Below are 15,811 nucleotides of genomic sequence, written 5' to 3'. Positions count from 1 at the left end.
TATCTCTGCCCATTGCTTTAAGTAAGTGTTACTTCTCTCCAGCGTCGCGTAATCAAGATTAAGGACCGCCGCTAACCGAACAACGAGCTAGAAAGCGGTTGACCACCCCAAAATCATTTCCGACATGCTCAGACCAACAATTAATTCGCACTCGTTCTCAGCATTCGAGAACTGCGATCCATAACACGCACAGATCGGTTTCTCTCGGGTGGGTCGCTGATTCATTTGCATATGTGCGCCGAGACATCGACCGATTATTAGAGTCGCGCCGCGACCGGTAGAAATTGAACCGGGAGGGGAGGGGGTAAATGGCTCGCATCAACTCTCCGGAGACTTCCCTCGGGTGTCCAGCGCTTCTCCGCCGGAAGAAATCAAGAGATCGATCGTGTTGCCTCAATATTCAAATGATCCGTTGAAGCCTGCGAACTAACTCTGTGGAATCGAAAGAGGAATGACAATCCCATATTTTCAGACCAGCGCAGACTCCAACTCCGCGTCGCCGAGCTCTCCCTCTGGGAGACATCCCCGAGGAGCTTGCGAGACAGCATTCGCGGGCGAGAGCTACTCGAAAGTCTACTCAAGAGATTCCGAAAATCGACTGTGGATTCTGCGCGGCGATAGAAGTCCAATAGCGTTATACCTTCTCACGATGGCCGTGGTCCCTTCCCTACGCGGAGAGAAGGTACGGAGTGAAGGAGGGATATCAACTCGGGACCCCACGAAACTCTCACAGAGCAAGCGATCCCTCAGTACAGCACGGACATCATGTCCTCCTGACTTTCCGCTAGAAATCGAGCTTTCGATTTTCAGTGAGAGAGAACCAGCGTTTCGGAGCATCATCAATTCTTCGGTTCGGGGTCGATCCTTGGGTTCGACTGACTGTACTGAGTCGCGGCTCTTTTCTTCCGATTGCCTCTCTATTTCTTTCGTTGCTGTGTCCTAAGTGAAGTGCTCACCATGGTGAATGCCGTAGAAACGAAAGTCCTGCCGGAAAAGCAGGAGAAATCGAAGCTCGTCAAATTCGGACAGACCATCAACTTGAATCTGGGATGTCTGGGCATGGTGAGTTTATCCAAAGCTAGTTCAACGAGACTTTCCATTGTCAAGTTCAAGGTCTAGCGAGTTCCGCTCGAAGTCAATTGACGATTTGAGTGAGTTGCTTGTCCCGTGTCGGAATTCGCATTCAGCGCGAATGCTCCACTGTCGGTGGAAATGCATTTGCTGCGATTATTCTTTTTTGGAAGCATAAAATCGCAATAAGCGAAAGGTCGGCCTCCCTGAGGACTGCCCGACTTCCGGGTAGTCTCCAAAGCTCAGGTCGAGGGCGGCGTAAGGGGTTTAAACCCGGTGACTCCGCTATACACAGATTCATTTCGGGTCCCGGAGTTCAATCAGCTCGACTACGATGTAATTAGGTGGAAGGATCGACTATTATTGTCATCCCGTGATCATGGGGAAGAATGCCCGGGCCTGTCCCGTCGTTATCCTGTCTGAACGCATTCCATCGAGCATTCCATGATGCCAATATATAACCGATAACATCAAGAAACTTTTTCGTCTGATTCCTTATCGGATCGTAAGCCTCGCGAGTCATCACGTCCCAACATGCTCATCGCTGGCGGCGTTCATCCGTCCGAACACCCAAAGATATTTCGTCCCCCCTGAATGTATGTATAATCAGGTTTTCTCTCGTCTCTTATTTTGTGCCAGTTCTGGCGATCGATGCACCGCGAAAACGGGGTTTCACTGATAACGCGCCCTCGATAGAGATAACGGGAGAACCGTGTGACGGATGTGGCTATTATAAATTCCGGAATCTTGTTTCTCGAATATATCCGTGTCAATTTCGGAAAGAACTTTCGATCATGGGCCATAGCGAGCCGATCAGAGACACCAATCGTAAATTCTCATTCGTCCCGCGCGGAAAGTACGGCGATCGTTTTTTTTTTGCGTCATACCTATCGTCTTCCAATCGACAACTGGCTTCTCGGGGAATTCCCCTCAGGAGGCACGAGAATCCGAATCCGAATCTGAACTTTTTGGCACAGTCTGGCGGGATGTTTTGCGAGGAGTTCCGTTCACCCAACTCGACGACCCTCAACGTCCGCTCTCGATGCTGCTGTGATCCTTCGGTCCAACCTCTGATCCCGTTCGAATTATGCTCCGCAGGAGTCTCGAGCCGTTTCCCCCTTTCCTTGACGGGTGTTGCGTGGAGCGTAACCGATGAGTGGGGGAGGACCACCACGAGATCCCGACGGTGGCCGGTCGACTCGTCCGCGGCCGTCGGGCTAGTTCGCTTCTGACTGACTGAGTCGGCTCCGAGGGAGAGCTGTCGGATGCGTTCATCGACCACGTGTGGCCGAGTTCGGACCGGCTGGATCCAGTTCAAGTTGGCTTCCAGTGCTCCGACCGGAACTCTAAACCCACGTTTGCGGTCGTCCAATGACCTCGGATCCATAAAGATGGCGTGGCTATGGCCGCGTACGTTGGGTGCTCGGCGAGAGAACGAACGAGGGCAAATCGCGCGATTGAGCAGACCTTATTTTCTGCCTGGAGAATCACTTGGCCGAGCATTGACGACACAGTCTTTTTCGCACTCTGAAAATCGATATGCGTCTTCTGTCAACGAACTCGGCGGTTTTCACCGAGGAGAAGATGAACAATCGGATGAGAGCCGATCCCGCTCGATCTCGCTCACTCCGAAGCCTGATGGATTGAGCGATCAGAGAAGTATACGATCTCCGCTGGAAACCTCCGGGAGTCCGCGAACTTGGAACGTTTTCGGCCAAAACGAAGAGTGGGTAGATGTTTTCTATGGCAATCTGAATAATAGTCCCGTTGCGCCGCTCACTCCGGTGGAGCGTTATCCGAGTGTGTTTAGCCAGGCTTCAGGAACACGGAATCTTCCAACACCACGCGTTCCGTGAGAAGTTCAGTTTGGCCTTTAGTCGAGGCGCTCCAGAACGATGACTACTGGCTTTGCATCGGAGATCCTCGACGCTTGAAACAGCTGGTTCCCAATGACCGTTCCATCTGTTTCATGTGTAACTGTCCTTTCAATCGAGAATTTCTGAATGAGCATTCTCGAAGGGGACATTGAATTGAGGGGCAATCAAGCTGTCGAAAATTCGTCGCCGTGGCGGCGCAGGACGACGGATCACCCGACAATATCCCCAGCCGCAGGGAGAAATGCTCGGTGGAGATTCCCTCCATGGACAGTGCCGTACCAACCCGCGAATCGTCGACCTACAATAGCTTATCGAAATTCATGTTTTTGCAGGGTCTCATGACTTCCGTAATCGGAGTCACTCTTCTAGATTTGGCAGAAATCTACGGCACCACCACCAGAGATGCCTCGCACATCATCACATTCAGAGGCTGTGGAGCTCTGATGGGATCCCTATTCGGTGGGATGCTCCTGGATAGGTAAGTCCTGGAATGGCGACAGGAAAAATCGCCAGCTTTCCTCCTTCGTTTCCCGGCGGGAACTTGAAGGGAGCGCATCTTCACCGCTATGTGTCGAGCCGTGGCGAGTTCCGAAAGCGTTGCCGAGACATACGAGCTCGTGAAGTGAAAAATATCGATGCGATAACAGTGTGGCTTCGATGACCGGTGCCCACTTGAGTCTCGATCTGCGCTGTGCCGACCGCCGGCAAGTGGCACTCCACTCCTGAGCGGGACCAGCGAACAGATTCAAAACAAGCGGTCCACTCCGGCTAGAATCTGATACGACGTCATTGAGGGTGTCGACAAGCCCAAGAGCCGCCCCTTCCAAGGCTGTACGGTTCTCTGTCAGCGACAATCTCTTTAGCGTTCGAGCACTCTCGCGTATATTCGAATCCCGCCGTGGCCTTGCCAGTAAGATCACATCGATAACCGAGCTCTTTCCTGAATTTCGCAGGTTCAATACCCAGATTCTGATCACGTCAGCTCTGCTCATAGCCTCGATAGCCTCGAGTCTGATTCCCATCTGTCCCACATTGCCCATGGCCTACGCCGCGACTTTCGTTTACGGTCTCACAGTCGGAATCTTCGACACCGGTGAGCAATAACAAATAGTCCCCTTTTGAATTTTTGGATGTCGTGGAGCCGGAATCGAGCCCAAGTGTCAAGGGTTCTGAAAATTGATGGAAATTTTCTCCGTGATGCAGGTGCCAATATTTGGATTATTAATTTATGGGGCAAGAAAAACGGGCCGATGCTGCAGATATACCATTTCGCCTTCGGAATCGGTGGTCTGCTGTCGCCGATCGTCGCAGAGCCTTTCCTCAGCCTTCACCACAAGAGCACCGGAGACGCCATCAGCCACTCTCATTCCGTGCGCTCGATCGATGTCTTCGATGAGACATCTATACCGTTCTACAACGGTACCCGACCTATTGCAACCATCCTCAGGCCTTCCCGCATCGACATTCCTTACGGAATAATCGCCTCGGTCCACTTCCTCCTCTTCATTTCTATGTTTGTGTTCTACTGGATCGACTCTTCCGACACGAAACCACCCCCGGCCGTTCAGAACGAGGGCGTCACTGCGGGCAAATGCAAAAGATACACCTTGTTGATGTGCCTGTCCTTCTATCTGATGATCTACGTTGCTCTTGAAAGCTGCCTGGGGCAGATGTTGTCCGCATTTGCCGTGAAGAGCAAGTTGCAATTTACCAAATCGCAAGCTTCCTATCTGAGCTCTTTGTTCTGGACAACATTCACGATGTCCAGAGTGTTCTCAGCGTTTTGGGCGTTGAAATCAACGCCGAAATGCATGATGTTCACCGAGCACACGATGTCGCTGTTTGCTTTCGGAATGTTCCTATGGTTCGGCGAAACCAACAAAACCATGGTTTGGGCCTGCGCTGCCATGGTCGGAATCGGAGCCGCCGGAATGTACGCCACAGTCATCACATGGACGGTGAGTGAAACGATGAGGAAACGTGACGATGAGAGAAGTCGCTGGGGAATCCCCTTCTCCTGAATGACGAATCACGTCGGATAGTTCGCGGAGCTCCAGGGGATAAGCAAGTTTTCCTCTCGTGCAGGTCGAATTCATGCCACTGACGAACAAAATGATGTCCATCTCGACAATATTCTCCGGCTCAGGGGGAATGGCGCCTCCCTTCATTGTCGGGCGGGACATCGACGAAAATCCCATGATTTTGATGTACGCCTGTACTGGCCTCTGCGTTCTTCTCACCATAATCATGGGCAGTGAGTATCCCCGAGCGGTCCTTCGCTTAGGTCAGACGTCAGAACGCCATCTTAGGGCATCGCGTATTCAGAGTGTTTTTTTTTTCAGTGATGTGGGTGATCACGAGCACAATGACCCCTCGAAAATCGATGGTCATAAACGCTGCGGAACTCGACTACGTCGAAGACGCCGAGAAAGGAGCCAAAGCTGTCGTCGTTGCTAAGATGTAAAGAAATGCTGTACCTAAATTAGAAATGCTTCTATTGTCCAATGGTCCTGCGCCTGAATGTCTGAGAGATTATTCATAGTGGTCTGGAACGATAATAATTGTATGACTCGTCGCACACGTACGAAGGAGGATGATCGAGTGCGGGTGAACGTACTCGACGGAAGAACTTCGTCTGTGACGCTTCCGGGCCCGATTGCCGTTGCTTTAGCTGGAGTCCTAGTTCAAAAGCGAGGAATCCGCGGCGCATCGCGGATAGAACTGTACGGCAGAGCCGATATTGATATCATCATTCTGGAGCTTACGACAAAGCTAATTTACCAACTGTTGATTCTGTTCATACATATAGTATATCAACAATCAGTCAGGGTTTCTGTTAATACCACGACCAGTGTACAGTTCTTATATATACGTGTAATAAATACCCCGAACCCTGCCTGATTCAGCCATCAAGTCATTTCTTGCCCCGGAGACTCTGTGTCGTAGGGATGCGAAGATAAAATGAATATAATAAATCATACACCTAGTTTCCATCCGGCGCCATCACGGTTTTGATTCTCACATGCGCGGGACATCCCAGGAACCACGATCCCGACCGGATCACCCCGCACGTCATTTCATAGCTTTCTAGCGCGGGCGGGCAGAATCGACGATCGAGTGCCCAGTTATGGATGAGGCGACACTCGAATACCATGAGGACCTTCGTTTCTGAACAAAAAAGCATAGCTCGATCGTCGTAGTTCTGGCTCATCTCCATCTTTTCGGAATCGCGTCATGATCGGCATAAGTGTCGTCGATTTCTCGCCGCGATAGACTCGGGAATCGATAGAGAGACTCTGCGTGCGAAATTCATTTTAAAGCCAGTACGTCGGGAGCGCCTAAACACATCCGCCTTGAAGAGGATCGAGAGCAGATATGTATCGCGACAGCGTCTCAGGTCCAACACAAACACATGAACGAATCGAGTCTTCTAGCGGTCACCGAATAAGCTCAGACATTTCGGCGATGCTTCTGAGTAATCACGTGTTTCCGCAGGTCAGGGGAATAACATCGAGAGTGTCGCTGTAGAAAAGCTTTCGGAATCTGTGCTTTTCGGACGTTCCTCAGGGTTTCTCAGTCCCTCGGTTGGATAGGAGCCCCTTTCGTCCAGCCGTATTCGAGGCACGAAGCCTTTCTCTCTCAACAACCAGTGACCTTGAGCCGTCCTGTCGTAAGCAGCATCGAGGACATTGAGAACTTTCCCCTGCTTCTGGGGCTCGTCGGAGGACCGTGGCTCACTAAGTTTAGTTGGACTCATCGCGAAAAACTTCGTGAGCGACCAGGATGACCTACATGTCATCGTTTGCCGCTCCTTCTCATGTCAGTGGGCATCATGATCTTTGACCGCCGCGTATCGACGTTTTACTGATATTCGATGGTGAAGGAATAGAATGAAGTAATATTCCCTAGGATTGAAGTTTTTCACGCGTTTTTTTTCTTTCACGGGGCGTTCTCCGTTGCGTGCCCGGCCATCTTCCATCGCGGTCATTCAGAAGGGATGACCTCGAAATCCAGCATATGGCGGAGATTCTCAACGGAAATCGGCGGAAAATCGACTTCCTGCGGCGAACTCACGAAGGAGAGCCCGCGACCGTCTCGCACTCGTTTGAAGGGACAGTAGCGCGATCTTAGTTGATCGACGGGGTTATCAACGGGGGACAGCGTCGATCAAATTGAAAACTTTGCTGTCATACAAGTCATCGTGGAAAAATAGTTTTATTTGGAAAGTCTTCATTACGGAACGCACACTTGATAATTGGTGGCGCTGGTGTCGATCTGCGTTTGGTATCTGTCCATCTCTTCCATCATTTTCAATATTTGCTCATTGTGATTCTGCATCTGGAAATTGATAATTCTGAGAAATCTTCTCGCTCTTGATTCCGCTGTTTCTCATGAAATCGAGAGTTCCGTTCCTGAGGAGGGATTTTTTCCCCAGCGTCTCGGGCCTTACCGTCTTCTCGTAGCTGGCGTAGAAATCCTCGATGGACTCGAGATCCACAGCGATTCGTTTGTATTCCTTGAACAGCTCATTGGTTCGCTGCCTCAAATCGTCGACCTGTTCCTTCTTGGCGTTATCCGATAGCTGTTTGCGGCTTATCTCGTTGACAGCTTCCCTGGAAGATCGAAAGCATGAACGGAGGTCCGACCGTCGAGGAAAGGTCGGGATTGAGGCAAGAGCCCATAAGGGAGGTTCCTGGGAGTTGGGCTTACTGATATTTCAGATTGAGGCTCTCAGACATCGCGTGAGCGTCTTCCGCTTCACGATGAGCTTCAGTGAACTCTCTCTGGAGATTGTTTGCCTTCATGTTGGCGTCAGTTTTGTTCCTTGTCAATTGCCTCAGGGTCGCCGTCAAATTCAGAGTCTGCGCGAGCAGATCGGTGGAGCGTTGTTTCACCAACGTTCCGCGATCATTGAGCTGAAACGTGCGGACGATCAGATGGAGGCTCGACTTTGTCTTTCCTGTACGGAGCCGTCGACCATTCACATTTCGCCCTGCATGAACACGCTTGCGACGATCGACCCGTAACGCTGTCGCCAGTCCAGGGTCCGAACGCTAACGACCGAAAACGTATGACTCACATCTGCGATATCAGCCTTTGAGTTCTCCAGTTCGCGCTTGATCTGCTCGTTGATCGCGCGGGTGGCGGTCTGGTCCTCGGCGGCCTCATTCAAATACCCTCGGACAGCCTCAGCTCGGTCCAGTATTTTCTGGGCTTCGTCCCTGGAAAAAGGCAGATCGGATGAGAGGGGCAGGATCCAATTCCCGTTCGACACGGTTGATTGATTCCGCGTAGGCTCAGAGGTGCCGCGAAAACTCACTTGATGCGATCAGCTTTATTCCTCAAGTCGATGGTTCGCTCTTTATCTTCTTGAGTTTCCGACAAGATGTTCCCTATGTTGGACAAACTTTGGATGGCGGACACGATCTGCGCGGACAATTCCTCGATTTGTTGAGGCGTCAGTTGAACTCTCAGCTCCATGCAGTCCGTAGCGATCTTCCGGATGTCTTGCGGAGTCCCAACCGCCTTCTTGAGCAAGGTTTCAATCTCTTCGAGAAGCTTCCTCAGGTCGTCCAGCGATTTCGATGCGTCGTTATGGGCGTCGATGACAGCCTTGTGGGCCTCTAGAGCTTTCTGGAAACGGTGTGCACCGACGTGAACCGGACTGTTCGAGCCCACGGAAAAACTCACAGAAGCTCACGTTGAACGCAAAGAGAAACTCACGCTATGAGCGCGATTGGCTGAAGTACGCGCTTCTTCGACGTTGTCTCGCATTGTCCCGGCCTTCGACTGTTTCGCCTGGAGAATTCCCTCCAATTCTTTGGCCATGTCCAAAGCGTTCTTCGCTTGGCGGACGGCCGCCTTACCACAACTGATGTTCTCCCCGCATTCGTCGCAGCCGATGCCGCCGCACTTATCCTTACAGCCGTCCACGGATGTCTCGCTGTCGCAAAGCTGGAATCGAGACGGAGAACTCTCATCACTCGAGACTAATCCGATTTTTCCGGGGATCCCCCAGTTTCGAAGCTCGATTCCTCGACTCAGCGGTCGAGCAAGGGACTCACGTGACGGTTGATCTCCGGCACAGCGCGTTCGAGATTCAAGATGTCGTTATCGAGTTCTTTCATCAGATCTTCGTTGAGGTTGTAAACGTCCTTGAAGGCCGATTGCTTCCGATCCAAAAGGTGAGAAGCCTCGCTCCTCAGCGCGGTGCTGTTGTCCATGATTATACGAACAACTTTGCTCTAAAATAAATAAAAAGCCGCACTTGAATACGGGATTCACTGAATCTCGTCTCGAACCGTGAACGACTCCGTCGATTTCAATCGAACGGGTACAAAGATCTTCAGATCGATTGCCGAGTCGGACTTGAGCGGCAGATCCCGAATCGGCTCACCTTTTCTTTCGACTGTTTCGCCCGGTCGAGATTCTCTTTGATCAGATTGAAAGCACCCATGACGTCCTGCTCCCGGAGCGAGGTCATGTCTTCCTCGAGTTTCTTGACCTTTTCTTTCAGATCATCGATATCATCGTCGAGTTTCGCGGCGCCGGCAACGAGGCCCAGGGTTTCGGCGGCCAATGCCGAATGTTTTGTCTGGAAACAGCGAGGATCAGCATGCTACACAGATTTCAAATCAGTCGGATGCGCCAGTCAGAATCCAGAGCGGGTGGCGGATTTACGAACCTCGGCAGCAGCCAGCTTCCCTTCGATGGTTTCGAGCATGCGTTTGAGCTGATCTAGAAGACTCTGTCTCTGGGAGAGATCCAATCCTGGGATGTTCGCTTTAGCCAGTATCTCTTTGATTTGGGACAAGTAGCCCTCGATCTCCTTGAACTCTCGATGGATTCCAGAGGTGCCAGTTTGTTTGATAAGTCTGCAACGGACGGATTCTCCTGCTCAGTCAGGGGCACCTCGAAAGATTTCACGCGAGCCTTCCCGAACGTCTTTCTTCCCTACCTTGCCGTTTCAGTGAGATTCTTTGTGCGTTCATCCAGTTCTTGGATTACTCTGTCCCAATCAGCGAAACACGGATCGCACGGTTCGCACGAGGGCGCTTTGCCCTTGAAACCTCGGGCGCATTGGTCGCATCGTGGTCCCGCCATGCCTTCGCGGCACTTGCAATGTCCAGTCCGAGCGTCGCAAACTCCTTTTATCGCTCCTTGGTAACCGTCACAGTCACAGCCTAGAATATATGTTCGTGTTGGATGATCTGTCTGTGGATCCGGGCCTCGTAGTCGTCGTCTTCAGTCGTCTCGATCGGCCTGATCTCGCTCTGTTTCCTCATGAAACGCTCATGGTGTATACTCACGGTAGCATCCGGACGCTGGGTCACCGTAGAATCCGGGAGAACACTCGTTGCACTGGAGGCCTCCCCGGCCTGGTTTACAGTAACATTGCCCATCGTGACCGCAAGTGACGCTTCCCTCCACCGTTCCGTGAACATCACAATTGCAAGGCTTGCAACCCTTTCCGGAATGGAAATCGTAGAATCCTTCAGCGCACGCGCTGCATCGATCTCCGACGACATTCGGATGACAGGTACATTTTCCGTTATCTTGATTGCAATAGGAATCGACGGAACCGGTGGAGTCGCAATCACATTCTTGGCAGCTGGAAGCGATGGCACCGTGATAAGCCCGGTCGGCCGCAGCAAGCCCTCCGTCAACTCGGTAGACCTTTGAATCACGCTCGGAAAAACACTTTTCGTGAACTCACTCGTTGTTACTGTTCTTCCAATGCCCTTGCTTGCACAATTCACATTGATCTCCCTCGGAATTGTGCAGACAGCGAAGACATTTCCCGGTCAGCGCGTCGCAGTTGCCTTCGAGACTCAAGTCGATCTTCCCATTACAGTCGCAGGGAATACAGCCATCTTTGTCTTGGAAATAGTTGTTGTCACATTCCTCGCATTTTGGGGTTTTGTACCCAGGTTTGCAATGACAGAACATCTCGTTGGAGCTGGAATGAAATCATATATTAATATCATGGAGTAAATATGAAGAAAAAATTATATTAAATTAGTTATATATTACAGTCATAATTTAATTTACATTATATATAGCATTTACATGAATCATATGAATTATACTTATGATAATTATATCTTGTATCAGCCATTTACATAAGTTATGTGTACTATACTTATAATAATTATATATTATATTGCCAATAAATTATACATTATATGAATAAATATGAGGCGTTGACGTTGCACGTTTTCTGTCGGTCTCCGGGATTTCAGAATCAAGTCTAATGCGGACGACGACTTTGACCAAGCGCGTCCGAGGACGGAATCCCGAGATGGGTTTTCTAAAGGGCCCAATTACCTGGACAAGGTGCAGGACGTGGCGTGGTTGCGACCCGAGGCCGCGGTTCCAGGACACAGGCACGACTTGCAAGGAATCCCTCGAAGTGGGTCTCCGTAAAAGCCCTCGAGACACTTCTCGCAGGTGTCGCCTGCCGTGTTGTCGCGACAGTCGATGCACGTTGCGTTCTGAGAGAAGCAAGTATCCGCCCTGCCGTGGCACTGGCACGGCTTGCAGTATCTCGGAGTTCCCCAGAAACCGGGCTTGCACATATCGCACTTCTCCCCGTAGACTTCGTCAATGCAGTCGCATTTTCCGCGAGAGTTACAGAACTGGTTCTTCGAGCCTTCGGTGTTGCAGTTGCAGGCTGAAATTAGACAACACGGCCGTGAGCGTCCAGCCTCTGAATCTCTCGAGTCTAGGATCGAGGACGGCCAGATTCGCGCCGCGCGCCATCTGGTTCGATGGCATACAGCACCGACCTTTGCATTCAGCCTCCGTTTCCAATCCGTAAGATGTCGTATCGCAAGCGTCACACTGTCTGCCGACAACGTTCATTTTGCATTTGCATTGGCCCCCGATTCGCTCGCAAACGTTGCTCGAGCTTCCGATACCGCATTCGCATTTGAATGCTCGGTTCCAAATCGCCAGGCCTCCTGAGAAGAGGAGCTTCGGACAAACCTCGTTCAAGTTTGCCGTTCCGTAGCGCTCTACGTGGGTGACACAATACTCCACGTGACCCATCGGCATGAATCGGGGATAAACGTCTAGTGTTTTGTAATCCGGCTGAAGCACGACCGAATCCACCAGGATCTGCGCTTCACTCGTGGACATCGCCTCCACTCGGACGGTGACTCCCGTGTCCTTTTCCAGACATACCCTCATGACCGGAACGGAATTGCTGGAAAGGAATGTTGGTTCATTCCAGGCCGACACGGAAGCCCCGCTCTCAAGCACAGCGTTCCGGAAATGCTCATCTGGTCGCTCTCCGCTCTTACCGAGTTTGCAGATTGATGACCTCTCTCGGCTCCTCGGGCTCGCCTCGACATTGACCGTCCGCCGAGAGACGATTGTCCCTCAGCAGGGTTATCTCGAGTTCTTGGACATGGGAACGGGATTCCCCACGAATCGCTATGCTGTAGTAGCCCGTCCATGGAATTACCGGGAACTTCAGCTCAATCATGCCGGTCAGTCCCAAATCCATGAAACCCACGCCAGTGAAGTCTCGCATGTTGCTCTGCGCGTTGTGGGGACGCATCACGACCTTCGTGTTCTGGATATGGAACGAAACCCGTTTGAGACTGTTCTGTGCGAGTCGGTGACTTCACACAATTCGGAAAGTTGTGGGGTGGGCAGACGAGCTCATGGAGTTCAATGTCAGGATGGAGACGGAATCGGAAGGAATTTTACCCTCTGCTCCACAGGTATCTCAGCTTCGTGCATGATGTAATCTGGCAGCGGGACGAAGTATCCATCTTTCACCTGGTCGCATCGCCGACCCTCGACACCCTCTTTACATTCGCATTGGCCGGTGACAACGTTGCATTTATCCGGGTTGTAAGCGCCACCACGATCGCAGTCGCAGGGCTTGCATCCGTTGGGACCTTCCTCGAGTCCGTAATGACCCTCTTCACAAGCGTCGCAAGATTGTCCCACGACATTCTCTTTGCAAGAACACTTCCCGGTCTCTTGGTTGCAACCTTGACTGCCCATGATGATTCCTCTTCTGTCGCATTTGCAGACTGGGAAAAAAGAGCATTCAGTTGGAGCCTCCAAGCGGAAAGTAAGGCTCGGGAAGATCGTCTCGAAACGAGCCAGAGGAGCTCGGGAAAACTGCGTCAATGCATGGACGTGGCGCAAGAGGCCTTACCTTCGCAGCCTTCTTCGTTGTTCGTGTCGAGATTCCAGAAACCCGGTTTACACGAGTCGCACCTTGGTCCTTGAACATTGCCCTTGCACACGCAGCGACCAGCGATCTGCGTCTCGGTGTCGTACTGGATACAGCGACCCTCGTTTTGAGATCCTCTCTGGTTGCATTCACAGCGGCGACAAACCTCACCGTAGACCCTGTAAGTATTTTGGACAACTCATTTCTAGCCGCTCCGCGAACCAACATACGGTGCCTGCATCGATCCATGAACCCTCGCTCGTGAGGGACTTTTCACATTGGGGCCCTGATCAAAACGAGAACGGAGTCTCGTCAAGACTTGGGGGCTTGGGGGAACGGCAGTTCCCTAAAACGCGGGACTCCCGAGTAGCCAGGGTCTGGCCATCGAGAATGAAAGCAACGTACCCCTGAGGATTACGATAGTAGAAATCCTCGCAGAGCTCGCAGTTGTTTCCGGCTGTATGGTCGCGACAGTTTATGCAGCGCCCCCCAGACTTCTTCCCGTTCTTCAAATATATCTCCTCATCGAAAACGCACTCGTCCGAGAAGTTATTGCAGTCGCATTCTGGATCACAAAAAGTTTCCTTTGTCGTTTATCGTACTTTCCTCGATACTCTACTGTGAGCTTGATATTCCGACTGAGTCTGCTTCCCCTAAACGGAGCCCGAAGCCGTCAAGAGAAGAAATGGGCACGGCGCTCACTCACTTTTGCAGGTAGAGAAATCCTTCGAGGCTCGCTGCCATTTAACGTCTTTGTAGAGCGGATGACATTGATCGCAATGGTCCCCGACGGTGTTGTGTTCGCATTGGCATTTGCTGTAGACCATGTTCGGAACCCTGGTATCGTTACTCGCCGCCAGACAGTTCCCGGCATGGCCGTAACACGAGCACGTTCCTCGAACAATCAAACTACGAATCGAATAGTAATATTTCTGCTTGAGAGCTTCACTGTCTCCGATGGCGTCGTCCCCGAGCTTGTGAAGCTGGAGGAATCTGAAGCGTATGTTGGTGAGCCGAAGGAGTTCATCCAGCTCACGTAGGTTGGAATGCTTCAGAGCTTCTTCTCTGGGCACGAGGTTCGAGAAGAGTACTTTTCCATTTTGCCTCGGAATGAGCTGTGAGTACCGTTCCTCGCAAACTACGTCCGTCAGCCTGCGTTTAGGCCCTCGGGGTACCGCCGGGAACACCTTATTGCAGTCATGCGCGAAATACGCGATCTCCTTGAAAGTTTTCCCAAAGTCGATTGATCTGTTGGATTGGATTATTGAATCAGATGATCATTCCTCTCAGAAGATTCGGAAGACTTTTCTAACAGGAGAGGGGGAAAAGAAATCATACTTCTCTATGATCATGACTTTCGGTCGGAAGGTGTGAAACGTCATGAGCAAATGGGTGAATTGGAACTCGGATTCCAAATTGAGCGTGACCGAAACCTCTTCTACGCCCGGCGCCGACTGCCACCGTTTGCTCATCTGCTGTGCCGTGCTCTGTTTGATGATATTCTCGATTCCGAAGTAATTTCTGATGGCAGAAACGTCGAGCGAACATAAGTGCAGGGATCTTCGAGAATGCGGAAAATATGCATACAAGTCCAGACGCTGACAAGAACGGAATCCGTGCGTACTTACGGAGCATAGGGATCGCTAGAACACGTTTGGCGACAAACTCCGGGTCCATCGGCTCTCGTGGAATTGGAAACATCATGATCGCAGTAGTTCTGGTTGTCCGTGCATGTCGAACTCGCCACCAACATCTTATCTCTGCCTATCATCAAATCGCCCATAGGTGGGAAACAAGGTCCATTCTCCGAGCAAGCATCTTTCGTACCCGCTGCGAACATCAGGAAAGGATTATAAGTTTTTTCCACGGAGCAGACCTTCTCCGACTTCTCCCATGCTCAACCCGGCAAACTAGACATGCGTTACCATGCAAAGCGAGGGGGATTCGGTTTCTACTCGGTTCGACATCATCATTGTCGACTTCTGCGCCTCCCTCGTACCCATACGACGTACCTTGAGACCGTGTTTAATATGCTCAACCTCCACCGACCCTTCACCAGAATTTTCTCTTCAGTGTTTACCCTACCATAATTTCTGCCTTCAAGGGCAGCATCGACGAATTCTCTCCATCGACTATCCACATTGCCGTAAGAAGAAGAGACTTTACGATTTGAATAGCTGTGTTCAATCGTCGTTCTGATGGGTCCGCTCTGCCTGTGGAGTCAGATGGGCTCTTAGTTAAAGTCTGCCGCTCCGCTCGATTGTCGCCGGCCCGTTTCCTCGACACTAAAGCATCCTACCTCTGGGTGTAGGAATGTTCGCTGATGGCCGGTCTCGGAGCACCGTAGTTGTGCGTGGTAGTCGTCCTCCTATAGGTTCCGGGGAAATATTCCACATCTGCGCCCGAAGCTCCCGGCGAAACCGTCTTCTGGGAGGTGTAGTACTGCCGCGGCTCTGGATTGGACTAATTGTGATGAGTTCGAGTCGAGTCGCTGGCTGCGTTCGCTTCCGAGCCGCGTGTTATTAATAGCTTGATGTTTAATTGAATCGTCCAGCATTCCCCTCACGGAGAGCTACCGAATTTCGTTTATAGATTCTATTCAATGAATTATTGAATATGATTTACCTGCAATTTCTTCATTCCGCCCGAGATCAAATGAGAGAAGCTG

General features: G+C 51.3%; 2 protein-coding genes across 2 annotated transcripts; one reads left to right on the top strand and one right to left on the bottom strand.

Annotated features, from left to right (window-relative positions):
* The first annotated feature begins 726 nt into the window (after positions 1-726).
* LOC100900999 (sodium-dependent glucose transporter 1A) lies at positions 727-5,850 on the top strand. The gene is made up of 6 exons (XM_003748036.2): positions 727-1,062; positions 3,281-3,426; positions 3,902-4,041; positions 4,152-4,906; positions 5,034-5,202; positions 5,291-5,850. The coding sequence occupies exons 1-6, from the start codon at positions 958-960 to the stop codon at positions 5,410-5,412; spliced, it is 1,437 nt and encodes a 478-aa protein (XP_003748084.1). The 5' UTR covers positions 727-957; the 3' UTR covers positions 5,413-5,850.
* Positions 5,851-7,141: 1,291 nt separating this feature from the next.
* On the bottom strand, positions 7,142-15,295 carry LanB1 (laminin subunit beta-1). Its single transcript, XM_029112796.1, is given in 22 exon segments — positions 7,142-7,286; positions 7,399-7,561; positions 7,659-7,864; positions 8,029-8,170; positions 8,269-8,582; positions 8,673-8,903; positions 9,014-9,193; positions 9,346-9,543; positions 9,634-9,823; positions 9,907-10,132; positions 10,259-10,560; positions 10,666-10,908; positions 11,277-11,622; positions 11,738-12,156; positions 12,248-12,528; positions 12,666-12,997; positions 13,126-13,322; positions 13,549-13,708; positions 13,850-14,391; positions 14,482-14,664; positions 14,772-14,973; positions 15,229-15,295. Coding segments are annotated over 21 exon segments (5,115 nt in total). The 5' UTR covers positions 14,927-14,973; positions 15,229-15,295; the 3' UTR covers positions 7,142-7,181.
* Between the last annotated feature and the right edge of the window lie 516 nt (positions 15,296-15,811).

The sequence above is a fragment of the Galendromus occidentalis genome, unplaced genomic scaffold (assembly GCF_000255335.2).
Source record: "Galendromus occidentalis unplaced genomic scaffold, Mocc_1.1 scf7180000077527, whole genome shotgun sequence".
Classification (NCBI taxonomy): domain Eukaryota; kingdom Metazoa; phylum Arthropoda; class Arachnida; order Mesostigmata; family Phytoseiidae; genus Galendromus; species Galendromus occidentalis.
Note: the sequence above shows the minus strand (reverse complement) of the source record. Positions and strands in the feature narration are given on the sequence as shown.